The sequence below is a fragment of the Coregonus lavaretus genome (genome assembly GCF_964263955.1).
Source record: "Coregonus lavaretus genome assembly, chromosome: 10".
NCBI classification, from domain to species: domain Eukaryota; kingdom Metazoa; phylum Chordata; class Actinopteri; order Salmoniformes; family Salmonidae; genus Coregonus; species Coregonus lavaretus.
The window spans coordinates 30,055,877-30,076,528 of NC_139997.1; the positions used below are offsets into that span (position 1 = coordinate 30,055,877).

Genomic DNA, 20,652 nt, shown 5'->3' on the forward strand with positions numbered 1-20,652 from the left:
AGCATCAGCAATTGTGGGTTCGATTACAGGTTCAAAATGGCCAGAAACAAATAACTTTCTTCTGAAACTCATCAGTCTTCTTGTTCTGAGAAATGAAGGCTATTCCGTGTGAGAAATTGCCAAGAAACTGCAGATCTCGTACAACGCTGTGTACTACTCCCTTCGCAGAACAGCACAAACTGGCTCTAACCAGAATAGAAAGAGGAGTGGGAGGCCCCGGTGCACAACTGAGCAAGAGGACAAATTCAATAATGTCTAGCTTGAGAAACAGACGCCTCACAGGTCATCAGCTGGCAGCTTCATTAAATAGTACCCGCAAAACACCAGTCTCAACAGCGAAGAGGCGACTCCGGGATGCTGACCTTCAAGGCAGAGTTGCAAAGAAAAGGCCATATCTCAGACTGGCCAATAAAAATAAAAGATTAAGATGGGCAAAAGAACACAGACACTGGACAGAGGAAGTGTTATGGACAGACAAATCGAAGTTTGAGGTGTTCAGATCACAAAGAAGAACATTTGTGAGATGCAGACCAAATGAAAAGATGCTGGAGGAGTGCTTGATGCCATCTGTCAAGCATGGTGGAGGCAATGTGATGGTCTGGGGGTGCTTTGGTGGTGGTAAAGTGGGAGATTTGTACAGGGTAAAAGGGATCTTGAAGAAGGAAGGCTATCACTCCATTTTGCAACGCCATGCCATACCATGTGGACGGCGCTTGATTGGAGCCAATTTCCTCCTACAACAGGACAATGACCCAAAGCACAGCTCCAAACTATGCAAGAACTATTTAGGGAAGAAGCAGTCAGCTGGTATTCTGTCTATAATGGAGTGGCCAGCACAGTCACCGGATCTCAACCCTATTCAGCTGTTGTGGGAGCAGCTTGACCGTATGGTATGTAAGAAGTGCCCATCAAGCCAATCCAACTTGTGGGAGGTGCTTCAGGAAGCATGGGGTGAAATCTCTTCAGATTACCTCAACAAATTGACAACTAAAATGCCAAAGGTCTGCAAGGCTGTAATTGCTGCAAATTGAGGATTCTTTGACAAAAGCAAAGTTTGAAGGACACAATTATTATTTCTATTAAAAATCATTATTTCTAACCTTGTCAATGACTACATTTCCTATGCATTTTGCTATATTTCCTATTCAAACTCATTTCAGGTATGTTTACATGGAAAACAAGGACATTTCTAAGTGAGCCCAAACTTTTGAACGGTAGTGTTACACCTTAGCCAAATACATTTAAACTCAGTTTTTCACAATTCCTGACATTTTAATCGGATCACCACTTTTATTTTAAAGAAGACCCATTTGCAACCAAGCTTTAACTTCCTGACTGATGTCTTGAGATGTTGCTTCAATATGTCCACATAATTTTCCTTCCTCATGATGCCATCTATTTTGTAAAGTGCACCAGTCCCTCCTGCAGTAAGGCACCCCCACAGCTTGATGCTGCCACCCCCGTGCTTCACGGTTGGGATGGTGTTCTTCGGCTTGCAAGCCACTGTCTTTTTCCTCCAAACATAACAATGGTCATTATGGCCAAACAGTTCTATTTTTGTTTCATCAGACCAGAGGACATTTCTCCAAAAAGCACGATCTTTGTCCACATGTGCAGTTGCAAACCGTAGTCTGGCTTTTTTATGCCGGTTTTGGAGCAGTGGCTTCTTCCTTGCTGACCGGCCTTTCAGGTTAGGTCGATATAGGACTCGTTTTACTGTTGATATAGATACTTTTGTACCTGTTTCTTCCAGCATCTTCACAAGGTCCTTTGTGTTGTGCTGGGATTGATTTGCACTTTTCGCACTAAAATACGTTCATCTCTAGGAGACAGAACGCGTCTCCTTCCTGAGCGGTATGACGGCTGCGTGGTCCCATGGTGTTTATACTTGTGTACTATTGTTTGTACAGATGAACGTGGTACCTTCAGGCATTTGGAAATTGCTCCCAAGGATGAACCAGACTTGTGAAGGTCTACAATTTTGGCTGATTTCTTGTGATTTTTTTCCCCCATGATGTCAAGCAAAGAGGCACTGAGTTGGAAGGTAAGGCCTTGAAATACATCCACAGGTACACCTCCAATTGACTGAAATGATGTCAAGTAGCCTATCAGAAGCTTCTAAAGCCATGACAACATTTTCTGGAATTTTCCAAGCTGTTTAAAGGCACAGTCAACTTAGTGTATCTAAACTTCTGACCCACTGGAATTGTGATACAGTGAATTATTAGTGAAATAATCTGTAAACAATTGTTGGAAAAAATGACTAGTGTCATGCACAAAGTAGATGTCCTAACCAACTTGGCAAAACTATAGTTTGTTAACCAGAAATCAGTGGAGTGGTTGAAAAATAAGTTTTATTGACTCCAACCTAAGTGTATGTAAACATCCGACTTCAACTGTGTGTGTATGTACAGTGGGGAAAAAAAGTATTTAGTCAGTCACCAATTGTGCAAGTTCTCCCACTTAAAAAGATGAGAGGCCTGTAATTTTCATCATAGGTACACGTCAACTATGACAGACAAAATGAGGAAAAAAAATCCAGAAAATCACATTGTAGTATTTTTAATGAATTTATTTGCAAATTATGGTGGAAAATAAGTATTTGGTCAATAATAAAAGTTTCTCAATACTTTGTTGTATACCCTTTGTTGGCAATGACACAGGTCAAACGTTTTCTGTAAGTCTTCACAAGGTTTTCACACACTGTTGCTGGTATTTTGGCCCATTTCTCCATGCAGATCTCCTCTAGAGCAGTGATGTTTTAGGGCTGTCGCTGGGCAACACGGACTTTCAACTCCCTCCAAAGATTTTCTATGGGGTTGAGATCTGGAGACTGGCTAGGCCACTCCAGGACCTTGAAATGCTTCTTACGAAGCCACTCCTTCGTTGCCCGGGTGGTGTGTTTGGGATCATTGTCATGCTGAAAGACCCAGCCACGTTTCATCTTCAATGCCCTTGCTGATGGAAGGAGGTTTTCACTCAAAATCTCACGATACATGGCCCCATTCATTCTTTCCTTTACACGGATCAGTTGTCCTGGTCCCTTTGCAGAAAAACAGCCCCAAAGCATGATGTTTCCACCCCCATGCTTCACAGTAGGTATGGTGTTCTTTGGATGCAACTCAGCATTCTTTGTCCTCCAAACACGACGAGTTGAGTTTTTACCAAAAAGTTCTATTTTGGTTTCATCTGACCATATGACATTCTCCCAATCCTCTTCTGGATCATCCAAATGCACTCTAGCAAACTTCAGACGGGCCTGGACATGTACTGGCTTAAGCAGGGGGACACGTCTTGCACTGCAGGATTTGAGTCCCTGGCGGCGTAGTGTGTTACTGATGGTAGGCTTTGTTACTTTGGTCCCAGCTCTCTGCAGGTCATTCACTAGGTCCCCCCGTGTGGTTCTGGGATTTTTGCTCACCGTTCTTGTGATCATTTTGACCCCACGGGGTGAGATCTTGCGTGGAGCCCCAGATCAAGGGAGATTATCAGTGGTCTTGTATATCTTCCATTTCCTAATAATTGCTCCCACAGTTGATTTCTTCAAACCAAGCTGCTTACCTATTGCAGATTCAGTCTTCCCAGCCTGGTGCAGGTCTACAATTTTGTTTCTGGTGTCCTTTGACAGCTCTTTGGTCTTGGCCATAGTGGAGTTTGGAGTGTGACTGTTTGAGGTTGTGGACAGGTGTCTTTTATACTGATAACAAGTTCAAACAGGTGCCATTAATACAGGTAACGAGTGGAGGACAGAGGAGCCTCTTAAAGAAGAAGTTACAGGTCTGTGAGAGACAGAAATCTTGCTTGTTTGTAGGTGACCAAATACTTATTTTCCACCATAATTTGCAAATAAATTCATTAAAACTCCTACAATGTGATTTTCTGGATTTTTTTTTCTCAATTTGTCTGTCATAGTTGACGTGTACCTATGATGAAAATGGCAGGCCTCTCTCATCTTTTTAAGTGGGAGAACATGCACAATTGGTGGCTGACTAAATACTTTTTTTCCCCACTGTATATGTATGTGTGTGTGTGTGTATGTATGTATGTATATATATATATATATATATATATATATATATATATATATATATATATATATATATATATATATATATATATATATATATATATATATATATATATATACCCACCCACACACAGTGGGGAGAACAAGTATTTGATACACTGCCGGTTTTGCAGGTTTTCCTACTTACAAAGCATGAAGAGGTGTGTAATTTTTATCATAGGTACACTTCAACTGTGAGAGACGGAATCTAAAATAAAAATCCAGAAAATCACATTGTATGATTTTTAAGTAATTAATTTGCATTTTATTGCATGACATTAGTATTTGATACATCAGAAAAGCAGAACTTTAATATTTGGTACAGAAACCTTTGTTTGCAATTACAGAGTTCCTGTAGGTCTTGACCAGGTTTTCACACACTGCAGCAGCGATTTTGGCCCACTCCTCCATACAGACCTTCTCCAGATCCTTCAGGTTTCGGTGCTGTCGCTGGGCAATATGGACTTTCATCTCCGTCCAAAGATGTTCTATTGGGTTCAGGTCTGGAGACTGGCTAGGCCACTCCAGGACCTTGAGATGCTTCTTACGGAGCCCCTCCTTAGTTGCCCTGGCTGTGTGTTTTGGGTTGTTGTCATGCTGGAAGACCCAGCCACGACCCATCTCCAATGCTCTTACAGAGGGAAGGAGGTTGTTGGCCAAGATCTCGCGATACATGGCCTCATCCATCCTCCCCTCAATGCGGTGCAGTCGTCCTGTCCCCTTTGCAAAAAAGCAACCCCAAAGAATGATGTTTTCACCTCCATGCTTCACGGTTGGGATGGTGTTCTTGGGGTTGTACTCATCCTTCTTCCTCCAAACACGGCGAGTGGAGTTTAGACCAAAAAGCTCTATTTTTGTCTTATCAGACCACATGACCTTCTCCCATTCCTCCTCTGGATCATCCAGATGGTCATTGGCAAACTTCAGATGGGCCTGGACATGCGCTGGCTTGAGCAGGGGGACCTTGCGTGTGCTGCAGGATTTTAATCCATGACGGCGTAGTGTGTTACCAATGGTTGTCTTTGAGACTGTGGTCCCAGCTCTCTTCAGGTCATTGACCAGGTCCTGCCGTGTAGTTCTGCGCTGATCCCTCACCTTCCTCATGATCATTGATGCCCCACGAGGTGAGATCTTGCATGGAGCCCCAGACCGAGGGTGATTGACCGTCATCTTGAACTTCTTCCATTTTCTAATAATTGCGCCAACAGTTGTTGCCTTCTCACCAAGCTGCTTGCCTATTGTCCTGTAGCCCATCCCAGCCTTGTGCAGGTCTACAATTGTATCCCTGATGTCCTTACACAGCTCTCTGGTCTTGGCCATTGTGGAGAGGTTGGAGTCTGTTTGAGTGTGTGGACAGGTGTCTTTTTATACAGGTAATGAGTTCAAACAGGTGCAGTTAATACAGGTAATGAGTGGAGAACAGGAGGGCTTCTTAAAGAAAAACTAACAGGTCTGTGAAAGCTGGAATTCTTACTGGTTGGTAGGTGATCAAAAACTTATGTCATGCAATAAAATGCAAATTAATTACTTAAAAATCATACAATGTGATTTTCTGGAGTTTTGTTTTAGATTCCGTCTCTCACAGTTGAAGTATGATAAAAAATTACAGACCTCTACATGCTTTGTAAGTAGGAAAACCTGCAAAATCGGCAGTGTATCAAATACTTGTTCTCCTCACTGTGTGTATATATATATATATATATATACTGCTCAAAAAAATAAAGGGAACACTTAAACAACACAATGTAACTCCAAGTCAATCACACTTCTGTGAAATCAAACTGTCCACGTAGGATGCAACACTGATTGACAATACATTTCACATGCTGTTGTGCAAATGGAATAGACAACAGGTGGAAATTATAGGCAATTAGCAAGACACCCCCAATAAAGGAGTGGTTCTGCAGGTGGTGACCACAGACCACTTCTTAGTTCCTATGCTTCCTGGCTGATGTTTTGGTCACTTTTGAATGCTGGCGGTGCTTTCACTCTAGTGGTAGCATGAGACGGAGTCTACAACCCACACAAGTGGCTCAGGTAGTGCAGCTCATCCAGGATGGCACATCAATGCGAGCTGTGGCAAGAAGGTTTGCTGTGTCTGTCAGCGTAGTGTCCAGAGCATGGAGGCGCTACCAGGAGACAGGCCAGTACATCAGGAGACGTGGAGGAGGCCGTAGGAGGGCAACAACCCAGCAGCAGGACCGCTACCTCCGCCTTTGTGCAAGGAGGAACAGGAGGAGCACTGCCAGAGCCCTGCAAAATGACCTCCAGCAGGCCACAAATGTGCATGTGTCTGCTCAAACGGTCAGAAACAGACTCCGTGAGGGTGGTATGAGGGCCCGACGTCCACAGGTGGAGGTTGTGCTTACATCCCAACACCGTGCAGGACGTTTGGCATTTGCCAGAGAACACCAAGATTGGCAAATTCGCCACTGGCGCCCTGTGCTCTTCACAGATGAAAGCAGGTTCACACTGAGCACATGTGACAGACGTGACAGAGTCTGGAGACGCCGTGGAGAACGTTCTGCTGCCTGCAACATCCTCCAGCATGACCGGTTTGGCGGTGGGTCAGTCATGGTGTGGGGTGGCATTTCGTTGGGGGGCCGCACAGCCCTCCATGTGCTCGCCAGAGGTAGCCTGACTGCCATTAGGTACCGAGATGAGATCCTCAGACCCCTTGTGAGACCATATGCTGGTGCCCTGGGTTCCTCCTAATGCAAGACAATGTTAGATCTCATGTGGCTGGAGTGTGTCAGCAGTTCCTGCAAGAGGAAGGCATTGATGCTATGGACTGGCCCACCCGTTCCCCAGACCTGAATCCAATTGAGCACATCTGGGACATCATGTCTCGCTCCATCCACCAACGCCACTTTGTACCACAGACTGTCCAGGAGTTGGCGGATGCTTTAGTCCAGGTCTGGGAGGAGATCCCTCAGGAGACCATCCCCACCTCATCAGGAGCATGCCCAGGCGTTGTAGGGAGGTCATACAGGCACGTGGAGGCCACACACACTACTGAGCCTCATTTTGACTTGTTTTAAGGACATTACATCAAAGTTGGATCAGCCTGTAGTGTGGTTTTCCACTTTAATTTTGAGTGTGACTCCAAATCCAGACCTCCATGGGTTGATAAATTTGATTTCCATTGATAATTTTTGTGATTTTGTTGTCAGCACATTCAACTATGTAAAGAAAAAAGTATTTAATAAGATTATTTCATTCATTCAGATCTAGGATGTGTTATTTTAGTGTTCCCTTTATTTTTTTGAGCAATATATATATATATACCAGTCAAAGGTTTGGACACAACTACTCATTCAAGGTTTTTCTTTATTTTTACTATTTTCTACATTGTAGAATAATAGTGAATACATCAAAACTATGAAATAACACATATAGAATCATGTAGTAACCAAAAAAAATTGATTTTATATTTGAGATTCTTCAAAGTAGCCACCCTTTGCCTTGATGACAGCTTTGCACACTCTTGGCATTCTCTCAACCAGCTTCATGAGGTAGTCACCTGGAATGCATTTCAATGAACAGGTGTGCCTTGTTTAAAGTTAATTTGTGGAATTTCTTTCCTTCTTAATGCGTTTCAGCCAATCAGTTGTGTTGTGACAAGGTAGGGGTGGTATACAGAAGATAGCCCTATTTGGTAAAAGACCAAGTCCATATTATGGCAAGAACGGCTCAAATAAGCAAAGAGAAACGACAGTCCATCATTACTTTAAGACATTTCAGGTCAGTCAATCCGGAACATTTCAAGAACTTTGAAAGTTTCTTCAAGTGCAGTCGTTACCTCTGCTGCAGAGGATAAGTTAATTAGAGTTACCAGCCTCAGAAATTGCAGCCCAAATAAATGCTTCACAGAGTTCAAGTAACAGACACATCTCAACATCAACTGTTCAGAAGAGACTGCGTGAATTAGGCCTTCATGGTAGAATTGCTGCAAAGAAACCACTACGAAAGGACACCAATAAGAAGAAGAGACTTGCTTGGGCCAAGAAACACGAGTAATGGACATTAGACTGGTGGATATCTGTCCTTTGGTCTGATGAGTCCAAATTTGAGATTTTTGGTTCCAACCACTGTGTCTTTGTGAGACGCAGAGTAGGTAAGCGGATGATCTCTGCATGTGTGGTTCCCACCGTGAAGCATGGAGGAGGAGGTGTTATGGTGTAGTGTGCTTTGCTGGTGACACTGTCTGTGATTTATTTAGAATTCAAGGCACACTTAACCAACATGGCTACCATAGCATTCTGCAGCGATACGCCATCGCATCTGGTTTGGGCTTAGTGGGGCTATCATTTGTTTTTCAACAGGACAATGACCCAACACACCTCCAGGCTCTGTAAGGGCTATTTGACCAAGAAGGAGAGTGATGGAGTGCTACGTCAGATGACCTGGCCTCCACAATCCCCCGACCTTAGCCAAATTGAGATGGTTTGGGATGAGTCGGACGGCAAAGTGAAGGAAAAGCAGCCAACAATTGCTCAGCATATGTGGGAACTCCTTCAAGACTGTTGGAAAAGCATTCCAGGTGAAGCTGGTTGAGAGAATGCCAAGAGTGTGCAAAGCTGTCATCAAGGCAAAGGGTGGCTACTTTGAAGAATCTAAAATATATTTTGATTTGTTTAACACTTTTTTTTTGGTGACTTGATTCCATATCTGTTTCAATGTTTTGATGTCTTCACTATTATTCTACAATGTACAAAACAGTAAAAATAAAGAAAATCCCTTGAATGAGTAGGTGTCCAAACTTTTGACTGGTACTGTATATTTTAGTTATTTTTATATCCTAGATTTAGGACTGACACTTCAACCTTGTTTGTTATGATTTATTTTTGGACTGTCCTTTGCCATTTTATGAATGTGTTTATTCAATGCGTTTTTGTGGGCTTTAGTAGTAAAGCCCCCCACCCCCACACTCCCCAACGTCTTAGACTCTAAAGAAATAATTGCTACATTTACTATCAATATCTCGTTAAAAATAGTTTTCTATACTGTAATTTGGTGATAATTTTTCGCGATGCGAATGTTTGGTTGCAACAGACAACCTGGTTCAATTTGGGTCCCGGGGGAAAACCAGTTGAGAACCACTGCTCTAGACCAGGGGTTCTTAAATATTTTCAGCTCGAGACCCAAATGAGAAATTAACAGTCCTCCAGCGACCCAAATTAAGAAGAAATAGTGTGTGATTATATATTTATTCTCATAACTCTCACATGCCCAGGGCCCACTTTGGGTCCCGACCCATAGTTTAAGAAACCCTGCTCTAGACTTGTTTAGCGAGCCTCAACAAAGCAGTAGCGATTGTCATTAGGGACTTGCATTTTTGAGTAATCTCTTGTCTTAATCTCAGATGTGGTGTTAAGAATGCTTCTGTCTGCTATGTTGACCAATCCAATCCTTCCCTGTGACTCATGCCCTTTGTCCTAGTTGTTGCTGTCTGTTGTGTTGGGGAGAGAACTGGCCGGCTGTGCTGTGTTCGTGCTTGTAATGTAAACACCAGCATACTAGCATTAGATAATTGATGGAACTGAAGGCTTCTCCAGTCTATCTGAAGCGTTCTGCCTCTGGTGTTTAGGTTACACAATGGTTCCTTTTTTGCTGTAGAGTCTATGGCGTAGGCCTAGACTAGAGATACCAATGCCCCTTCCTCCTAGAGTATCTTCTAGTTCTTATCCCACCCCTCTCACCCCTGACCCTCCATTACTGACATCCCTAACAGCTATTGTACGGATATACTATACTCACTCTCCTGCCTCTCCTATTCCTACCACCCTTCCACCTGCCTGCCTAGGATGTCTCTGGAGATAATGACCATCCTCTGTCGCTGTGAGAATATCGAAACCTCGGAAGGTGTCCCCCTGGATGTGACAGGGGTGGCTCAGGTAATGCTTCAGACAGCTGCGAAAAGACCAGAAAGACGACAGACAGTAAGGCATAGACTGACTGGACAAGAACCAAACAAAACGTCAGAGGCAAACAAACGGGTGGACTAACTGGCTAACTACTGTGTGTCTCTGTTTTTCCTTCTTTCTCCATGTCACGTTGTTCTCTCCCTCTGCAGCGGAAGGGAGAGAGAGTCAGCGGTCTGTCATTAACCTGTTAATTGGGCTTTGCTACACAACTAACCTCTGTGTTCGTTAACACTCCTATGGGCTTTGGCAACAGGGTCCCCATAATGAATGCTCTGAGAAGGGATGCAAAGAAGGGTCCCACCATTGCTAGCTATTACGCTGTTGATAAACACAAGTTAACATTACTTGATATTTATTTCAATATGGTGATTCAATGAACATCACATCTACATTTGGGAATCCAATTATATTTTGAGCTCTGGGAAAAATGCATTCTATTACATCCTGTTGTCACCTCCCTGGAGGAGGAGTCTTTTGGGTGAATGTTTATTTTATTTCCTTCTTTTTGTGTTTTTACTCCCCTTCTATTCATTTGCTATCACCCTCCAGAACATGCCTATTTTGATTTTTTTCCACATTCTCCACAGGATAACCCTTGAGATTATGACCCTGCAGCCCAAGTGTGAGGATGTAGAGACAGCGGAGGGTGTAGCTATTACTGTCACTGGGGTGGCACAGGTAAAGCACTTACGTACTGTACCACACCTACCTTCTGAGAATAGACTGGAATGCCTTTTTCAGCTCAAGGCGGGTTGGTTCAGGCTCCATCCTCTGCCTCCCCTGCACACATCTTTACATTTTAGTAATTTAGAAGGAGTTCTTATCCAGTGCGATTTACTGGAGAAATTAGGATTGAGTGTCTTGCTCGAGCACATCTACAGATTTTTCACCTAGTCTGCTCGGGGATTTGAACCAGCGACCTTTCGGTTACTGGCCTAACTCTTAACCGCTAGGCTACCTGCCGCCCCCAACGGGGATTGGTGCCATAGCCGTGACTGAGGGTCAATCATTCTCCTGATAGAAGTTACGACAGAAGAATTGCCTCCATCAATTATTAACATTTCATTATTATAAATGAACTGTAATATCCATGGTTGCAAACTTGTGGAAATGTATTGTACATGTTGTCTATTCATTGTGTGTGTATATATGTGTGTGTTTTATATATATATATATATATATACTACCGTTCAAAAGTTTGGGCTCACTTACAAATGTCCTTGTTTTCCATGAAAGTATACATTAAATGAGTTTGAATAGGAAATATAGCAAAATGCATAGGAAATGTAGTCATTGACAAGGTTAGAAATAATGATTTTTTATAGAAATAATAATTGTGTCCTTCAAACTTTGCTTTCGTCAAAGAATCCTCCATTTGGAGCAATTACAGCCTTGCAGACCTTTTGGCATTTTATTTGTCAATTTGTTGAGGTAATCTGAAGAGATTTCACCCCATGCTTCCTGAAGCACCTCTCACAAGTTGGATTGGCTTGATGGGCACTTCTTACGTACCATACGGTCAAGCTGCTCCCACGCTGCTCAATAGGGTTGAGATCCGGTGACTGTGCTGGCCCCTCCATTATAGACAGAATACCAGCTGACTGCTTCTTCCCTAAATAGTTCTTGCATAGTTTGGAGCTGTGCTTTGGGTCATTGTCCTGTTGTAGGAGGAAATTGGCTCCAATCAAGCGCCGTCCACAGGGTATGGCATGGCGTTGATAGCCTTCCTTCTTCAAGATCCCTTTTACCCTGTACAAATCTCCCACTTTACATTTACATTTACATTTTAGTCATTTAGCAGACGCTCTTATCCAGAGCGACTAAACACCCCCAGACCATCACATTGCCTCCACCATGCTTGACAGATGGCATCAAGCACTCCTCCAGCATCTTTTCATTTGGTCTGCATCTCACAAATGATGTTCTTTGTGATCTGAACACCTCAAACTTCGATTTGTCTGTCCATAACACTTCCTCTGTCCAGTGTCTGTGTTCTTTTGCCCATCTTAATATTTTATTTTTATTGGCCAGTCTGAGATATGGCATTTTCTTTGCAACTCTGCCTAGAAGGTCGGCATCCCAGAGTCGCCTCTTCGCTGTTGATGTTGAGACTGGTGTTTTGCGGGTACTATTTAATGAAGCTGCCAGCTGAGGACCTGTGAGGCGCCTGTTTCTCAAACTAGACACTCTAATGAATTTGTCCTCTTGCTCAGTTGTGCACCGGGGCCTCCCACTCCTCTTTCTATTCTGGTTAGAGCCAGTTTGCGCTGTTCTGTGAAGGGAGTAGTACACAGCGTTGTACGAGATCTTCAGTTTCTTGGCAATTTCTCGCATGGAATAGCCTTCATTTCTCAGAACAAGAATAGACTGACGAGTTTCAGAAGAAAGTTATTTGTTTCTAGCCATTTTGAGCCTGTAATCGAACCCACAATTGCTGATGCTCCAGATACTCAACTAGTCTCAAGAAGGCCAGTTTTATTGCTTCTTTAATCAACATAACAGTTTTCAGCTGTGCTAACATAATTGCAAAAGGGTTTTCTAATGATCAATTAGCCTTTTAAAATGATAAACTTGGATTAGCAAACACAACGTGCCATTGGAACACAGGACTGATGGTTGCTGATAATGGGCCTATGTAGATATATCATTAAAAATCAGCCGTTTCCAGCTACAATAGCCATTTACAACATTAACAATGTCTACACTGTATTTCTGATCAATTTTATGTTCTTTTATTGGACAAAAAAATTGCTTTTCATTTGAAAACAAGGACATTTCTAAGTGACCCCAAACTTTTGAAGTATGTATGTAAATCACTGACTATACAAGTAGAGATATGTCAAGTCAACAACATTTTCCAAAATGATGTATGGTTCTTCGTTGCAAGGGTTCAGTTATTTCAGACCTCTTTACTTTACACTAAACAAGAAAGCCTGTGTAAACTGAGATGGTGGAATCTAAGAAATGTTTGTGTCCGTGGTCAAGTGTAATGGAGTGAACACCATAGAGCGTGTAGTAGATATGTAATTTTGCAAACAGGGTTTGTTACAGATTTGTTTTTGTTTTTATCATCTCCTTGCTGCAAATGATTTGGGCCATGTATATTACTAATGATAAACTGGGTGGTTCGAGCCCTGAATGCTGATGGCTGACAGCTGTGGTATATCAGACCGTATACCACGGGTATGAAAAAACGTAATTACGTTGGTAACCAGTTTATAATAGCAAAAAGGCACCTCGGGTGTTTGTGATATATGGCCAATGTACCACGGCTAAGAGCTGTGTCCAGGCACTCTGCATTGCGTCGTGCATAAGAACAGCCCTTAGCCGTTGTATATTGGCCATATACCACACTTTCTCGGGCCTTATTGCTTAAATATACCCTATATATTGCTCAAGCAGGAATTATAGTGATGAATCTAATGTCCATGAAGATCAGGTGGAACTAGCTGTTGGTGGAGAATTATTGACCCTCGTATCAAGGCAGAGACAGTCCAGACACTGCTTGTACATTTCTGCCTTGGAGCCTTCCTTGAAAGGGGTACAAGGGAGCTGAATACAGTCTGACATGTTTCTTTTGCATCCTAACATTTACATTCCTTTGTGTTTACACTAATTTCCTTTTTGTATTGTAACCTTTTCTCTGTGCCAAAATCCTCATTTAATTTTGTTTACCCCCCCTAGTGTCAATCTGCAGTGAAAGTCTGATTTAACAGTAGTTTTCAAATGTAGTTATGTAACTAGCAAATGTTAACTCAATGTGAGTATGCAAGTTCAAGTTTCCCTGCAATTTACTTTAGATTTTATTTATTAATTCTCACTGGAAATGTTTGTCTTATTTATGACTAATCTAGTATATAATGTGTAATTTATTACAACCAATTAGATTACTTATAAACCAGTACAAGTTGTGTGATGTTCCCTTTTTTTAGTTTCATAGTCTGTCCAGTGGGCATGACTACAATGTGCCAACTATCACTGATGAAGAGGAAGCTTTAACGCTGCACTTCCCTAATGAGGTCCATCATCAGGTCTATCTGATTGGATGAGCCTAAACAAGCCTCCTGTCCTGGTTTCTAGGGTAACAGGAGTTATGTGGCAACTGAAGTTTACAGTCTGTCCCTGCTCAAAGTAATGGGATTGGCTCAGTGCAGATTTGGATAGTGGATATACCCACCTTCCTTTGACCTTTAACACACCCATAGGATGTCTCATATTTCTCATATTACCTTTTACTACAATATTGAGAGCTCTAAACTGGTGTTCACATGTTTGTGAAACTGGAAGAGTGAGTTCTGTCTCTTGGCAACATAAGTGGGCGGCTTCCATTTGAACCAGATAAAAGGGCCCTCCCACATAAAACATTAAAACACAACGAAAGTAGTTTCCCACTTAATGTGAAAGTAGGTCGTTTCAATAAGCACTGCAGTCAGGAAACAGATTTGTATTATTTCTAATCATCAGGCTCATATTTCATGTGTTTGTGGTTTTTCTTTGTGTTTTGCTTTCCATGGTACTCTGCCCACCCTTTCAGAGCATGCTGGAGGAACCGTGGTGTTAGCGGGGGGGGTTGAGGTGTAAGGGTAGCGGAGGGCACATTTGCACGGGTCCTCATCTCTGTGCTTACCTTCCCTTGGCACAGCTCCCCCTGCTGTCTTTCAGGTGGCCTGTTGATTGGTTGTCTGTATGCCTGTCTGTCTGTCTGTGGTTGTTTTATAATCAGTGTTATCATGGAATGATTGCCATCTCCCCTCCCATTATACTGTAATTCCTCTCAGACGATTTCTGAGTGCATGTCTCATTGGGGTCTATGTCCAGTCACATCTCTCGCCTCAGGGACCAGCTCACTCTCTTTCCTTTCAGCTGCAGCGGACAACACAACCGCCATTGATTCAAAGATTGGTTGAATAGGGCCAATCTGAGGATATCTTATCTCATCTGGTGACTTGGTTTATCCTCAACTTTAGCACGTCTGTTGTTTTTATTGGTAAACCTGAAAAGAAAATAAGGGAGTGATGTCCCCACATAGCCTCTTCATAACAGGACTGTCTCACTCAGTCCTCATGAAGACCAGGGTGGAATCAAGTATTTTCCTTCGATTCCTCACATCCTCTCTCTTTGCCTCCTTGTCAAAACATCAGAGGGAAGCAAAGAGCATTGGAGGAGATCTTCTACTCTGATTTTCTCCTCCAATGTTCGCGTCCTCATATGTTTTGAGAAGGAGGCGAGCAGAGAGGAATCGAAGAAAATACTTTTGAGATTCACCCCAGATCAGTGTTTTGTGCAGGACAACATTCCCACAACATGAGTAATGACTCCAGTCCTCAGTATGAATAGATGTTTCTGAGTGGAGTTTGGCCTTGAGGAGAGTAAGAGAGCAAACTGTTGCCTGATCTAAGAGCAAGAAAAATAAGTCACTAAGAGTAAGAGATCTAGGGTAATCATCAAGGCAGGGTTGTCTTACTAAGGCCAGTCATTTAGGTGTGGTTCTGTTTGGTAATACTATCATAACATGTTACATGACCCTGGACGACATGATGCATTGGTAGGGAGGTAGGTAAGGGGATCGCATATGGAAGGGTTGTGTTTTACTCCTGCAGGCCTATGTAGGGAGAATTTATAAATGAGTGGTTATAATGATGTGCTGTTTAGGAATAGAACTACAGAGTATGTAAAATAAAATAACTAAGTATTATCTGCATACATGGCATTTTAAAGTAACTGTCCAGCAGCCAAATGACTGCGGTTTCTGTAACAACCGTTCAAATAGAAAAAAACATTTTAAAATAAATATTTACATTTTAAAAACATTTTCTCCTTTCCTCCGCTCCTGACTACATTTGCTGCCATAGAATGAATAGAATGGCCATCCCCATTCAAGTCAATGATGGCATAATGGGTGGACTGGTGACCATTGCGCGTGTACCCATAGGAGCAAAGCAGGAAGTGTGCCCATCAATATGTGCTGTGATTTGTTGATTCAACTCAACTGACATGACAAAAAATGCAGTCCATTAAATGAGCCACATCATTGGGACTAACAGCTGGTTGAAGACGGGATGGCCGGGCATTCATGTGGTTGCGACCGTTTCTGCGATAACATGGACTAAACAACGTGATGAATTAACATAATTTGAATGAACATTCTACATTACCATGGAAATTATTGCACCACAATACCAGGCAGCCATTGCTGGTGTACCCATGAGTTTACCAGTCAAATTGCCTGGGTTAGAGGTTCCAAGGCCATTCTATTAATCGTTTGCTACAACACCTTTCTCGTTTCAAATCGAATCACATTTTATTTGTCACATACACGTGTTTAGCAGATGTTATTGCGGGTGTAGCGAAATACTTGTGCAAGGGGCAACAAAGTTTTATCACGTTGTTTAGAGTCCATATTATCGCAGAAACGGTCGCAACCACATTAATGCCCGGCCGTCCCGTCTTCAATCAGCTGTTAGTCCCAATGTCATATATATATACACACACACACACACACACACACACACACACAGTACCAGTCAAAAGTTTGGACTCACCTATTCATTCCAGGGTTTTTCTTTATTTTTACTATTTTCTACATTGTAGAATAATAGTGAAGACATCAAAACAATGAAATAACACATATGGAATCATGTAGTAACCAAAAAAGTGTTAAACAAATCAAAATATATTTTAGATTCTTCAAAGTAGCCACCCTTTGCCTTGATGACAGCTTTGCACACTCTTGGCATTCATGTCAATTAACAGGTGTGCCTTGTTAAAAGTTAATTTGTGGAATTTATTTCCTTAATGCGTTTGAGCCAATCAGTTGTGTTGTGACAAGGTAGGGGTGGTATACAGAAGATAGCCCTATTTGGTAAAAGACCAAGTCCATATTATGGCAAGAACAGCTCAAATAAGCAAAGAGAAACGACAGTCCATCATTACTTTAAGACATTTCAGGTCAGTCAATCCAGAACATTTCAAGAACTTTTAAAGTTTCTTCAAGTGCAGTTGCAAAAACCATCAAGCGCTATGATGAAACTGGCTCTCATGAGGACCGCCACAGGAAAGGAAGACCCAGAGTTACCTCTGCTGCAGAGGATAAGTTCATTACAGTTAACTGCACCTCAGATTGCAGCCTAAATAAATGCTTCACAGAGTTCAAGTAACAGACACATCTCAACATCAACTGTTCAGAGGAGACTGCGTGACTCAGGCCTTCATGGTTGAATTGCTGCAAAGAAACGACTACTAAAGGACACCAATAAGAAGGGACTTGCTTGGGCCAAGAAACACAGTGGATATCTGTCCTTTGGTCTGATGAGTCCAAATTTGAGATTTTTGGTTCCAACCGCCATGTCTTTGTGAGACGCCGAGTAGGTGAATGGATGATCTCCACGTGTGGTTCCCACCATGAAGCATGGAGGAGGAGGAGTGATGGTGTGGGGGTGCTTTGCTGGTGACACTGTCAGTGATTTATTTAGAATTCAAGGCACACTTAACCAGCATGGCTGCCACAGCATTCTGCAGCGATACGCCATCCAATCTGGTTTGCGGTTAGTGGGACTATCATTTTGTTTTTCAACAGGACAATGACCAAAAACACACCTCCAGGCTGTGTAAGGGCTATTTGACCAAGAAGGAGAGTGATGGAGTGCTGCATCAGATGACCTGGCCTTCACAATCACCCGACCTCAACCCAATTGAGAGGGTTTGGGATGAGTCTGATGGCAGAGTGAAGGAAAAGCAGCCAACAAGTGCTCAGCATATGTGGGAACTCCTTCAAGATTGTTGGAAAAGTATTCCTCATGAAGCTAGTTGAGAGAATGCCAAGAGCATGCAAAGCTGTCATCAAGGCAAAGGGTGGCTACTTTGAAGAATCTCAAATGTAAAATAAATTTTTATTTGTTTAACACATTTTTGGTTACAACCATATGTGTTATTTCATAGTTTTGATGTCTTCACTATTATTCTACAATGTAGAAAATAGTAAAATAAAGAAAAACCCTTGAATGAGTAGGTGTGTCCAAACTTTTGACTGGTACTGTGTATATGTGTGTGTGTATATACGTGCCAATAGGATCTCACTGTGCTATATATATATATATATATAAATAATATACTGCTCAAAAAAATTAAGGGAACACTAAAATAACACATCCTAGATCTGAATGAATGAAATAATCTTATTAAATACTTTTTTCTTTACATAGTTGAATGTGCTGACAACAAAATCACAAAAATTATCAATGGAAATCAAATGTATCAACCCATGGAGGTCTGGATTTGGAGTCACCCTCAAAATTAAAGTGGAAAACCACACTACAGGCTGATCCAGCTTTGATGTAATGTCCTTAAAACAAGTCAAAATGAGGCTCCACGTGCCTGTATGACCTCCCTACAACGCCTGGGCATGCTCCTGATGAGGTGACGGATGGTCTCCTGAGGGATCTCCTCCCAGACCTGGACTAAAGCATCCGCCAACTCCTGGACAGTCTGTGGTGCAACGTGGCGTTGGTGGATGGAGCGAGACATGATGTCCCAGATGTGCTCAATTGGATTCAGGTCTGGGGAACGGGCGGGCCAGTCCATAGCATCAATGCCTTCCTCTTGCAGGAACTGCTGACACACTCCAGCCACATGAGGTCTAGCATTGTCTGGCATTAGGAGGAACCCAGGGCCAACCTCACCAGCGTATGGTCTCACAAGGGGTCTGAGGATCTCATCTCGGTACCTAATGGCAGTCAGGCTACCTCTGGCGAGCACATGAAGGGCTGTGCGACCCCCAAAGAAATGCCACCCCACACCATGACTGACCCACCGCCAAACCGGTCATGCTGGAGGATGTTGCAGGCAGCAGAACGTTCTCCACGGCGTCTCCAGACTCTGTCACGTCTGTCACATGTGCTCAGTGTGAACCTGCTTTCATCTGTGAAGAGCACAGGGCGCCAGTGGCGAATTTGCCAATCTTGGTGTTCTCTGGCAAATGCCAAACGTCCTGCACGATGTTGGGCTGTAAGCACAACCCCCACCTGTGGACGTCGGGCCCTCATACCACCCTCATGGAGTCTGTTTCTGACCGTTTGAGCAGACACATGCACATTTGTGGCCTGCTGGAGGTCATTTTGCAGGGCTCTGGCAGTGCTCCTCCTGCTCCTCCTTGCACAAAGGCGGAGGTAGCGGTCCTGCTGCTGGGTTGTTGCCCTCCTACGGCCTCCTCCACGTCTCCTGATGTACTGGCCTGTCTCCAGGTAGCGCCTCCATGCTCTGGACACTACGCTGACAGACACAGCAAACCTTCTTGCCACAGCTCGCATTGATGTGCCATCCTGGATGAGCTGCACTACCTGAGCCACTTGTGTGGGTTGTAGACTCCGTCTCATGCTACCACTAGAGTGAAAGCACCGCCAGCATTCAAAAGTGACCAAAACATCAGCCAGGAAGCATAGGAACTGAGAAGTGGTCTGTGGTCACCACCTGAAAAACCAGTCCTTTATTGGGGGTGTCTTGCTAATTGCCTATAATTTCCACCTGTTGTCTATTCCATTTGCACAACAGCATGTGAAATGTATTGTCAATCAGTGTTGCTTCCTAAGTGGACAGTTTGATTTCACAGAAGTGTGATTGACTTGGAGTTACATTGTGTTGTTTAAGTGTTCCCTTTATTTTTTTGAGCAGTGTGTGTATATATATATATATATTAGTTTTTAACAGTTATGACTATTTTATTTTCATGATAGTCTTCATCCATAACTGTCGGTTACATGATTATATCACAGATAGAACAATGAGCCAGATATTTCACCGGATCTACAAATGTAACGCATCCGGTTAGTGTTTCCACTCACTACCAAATATGGTGATGAGAGGAAACCCAGTGGGACAAGATGGAGCGAGATGGATTTTTGCCGAGATTCTGCAAAATGTTCTCATTGATAAAACATTTTGATCTCCATACAGTTTCCAAAACTAGAATCTGTAACAGAGTGGTCTGCGTTTTGTAGACTACCCTTTGCCAAAGTTTTAAAAAATGTAGTTGTTTAGAAGGAGTGCGGTGGCGAATTGAGTTATTGCATACGTGCACTTCACAGAGCAGGTGTTCCCTAATGGAAATATGCAAATAAATGCTAGAACGTGCCAATAGGATCTCACTGTGCTTTGGCCACATGCGTATAGGATGAGTCAATAACATTATTTGGATATGAGTTAACAGACTATTAACTTTTAAAAGTGAGATTTCCACTGGACAGTTACTTTTAAGAAATAACCAAGAATCACTTAAAACAGGGATGGGCAACTTTGATGGGGGTGGGGGCCACAAAAATCTGAACTCATCATGAGGGCCCACAGTTTTAAAGTAAGTTTGCTTCCATTTTAAAGTTGCCCATCCCTGACTTAGAATAACCACCATAGTTATGTCTCTGAAGTGCTAACCAGATGATGTTGCTCAGATGATGTTAGTGTATTAACTATCTAGCTAACAGCTGACAATGTTGTCTATTACCCTGGCTCCAGGTGAAGGTGATGGTAGACAATGAGCTGCTGGGCTATGCCTGTGAACAGTTCCTGGGGAAATCTGTGATCGAGATTAAGAGTGTCATTCTGCAGACCCTGGAGGGTCATCTACGTTCTATCCTCGGTAGGGACCTTCTGACAGAGACAGGCTGCTGC

At 42.8% G+C, this 20,652-nt stretch overlaps 1 protein-coding gene across 2 annotated transcripts in view; it reads left to right on the plus strand.

Annotated features, from left to right (window-relative positions):
* Positions 1-20,652, plus strand: part of LOC311136079 (flotillin-2a) — a 44,925-nt gene that overhangs the window by 18,630 nt on the left and 5,643 nt on the right. Inside the window, exons 1-3 of one of the 2 annotated variants that reach the window (XM_084170152.1) lie at positions 9,895-9,963; positions 10,581-10,671; positions 20,497-20,620. In XM_084170152.1, the coding sequence (XP_084026278.1) occupies positions 10,597-10,671; positions 20,497-20,620 (199 nt within the window). In that variant the 5' untranslated portion in view covers positions 9,895-9,963; positions 10,581-10,596. Of the gene's footprint in view, positions 1-9,894; positions 9,964-10,580; positions 10,672-20,496; positions 20,621-20,652 lie in introns of those variants that run through there. The other variant, XM_084170151.1, reaches the window with a different exon arrangement.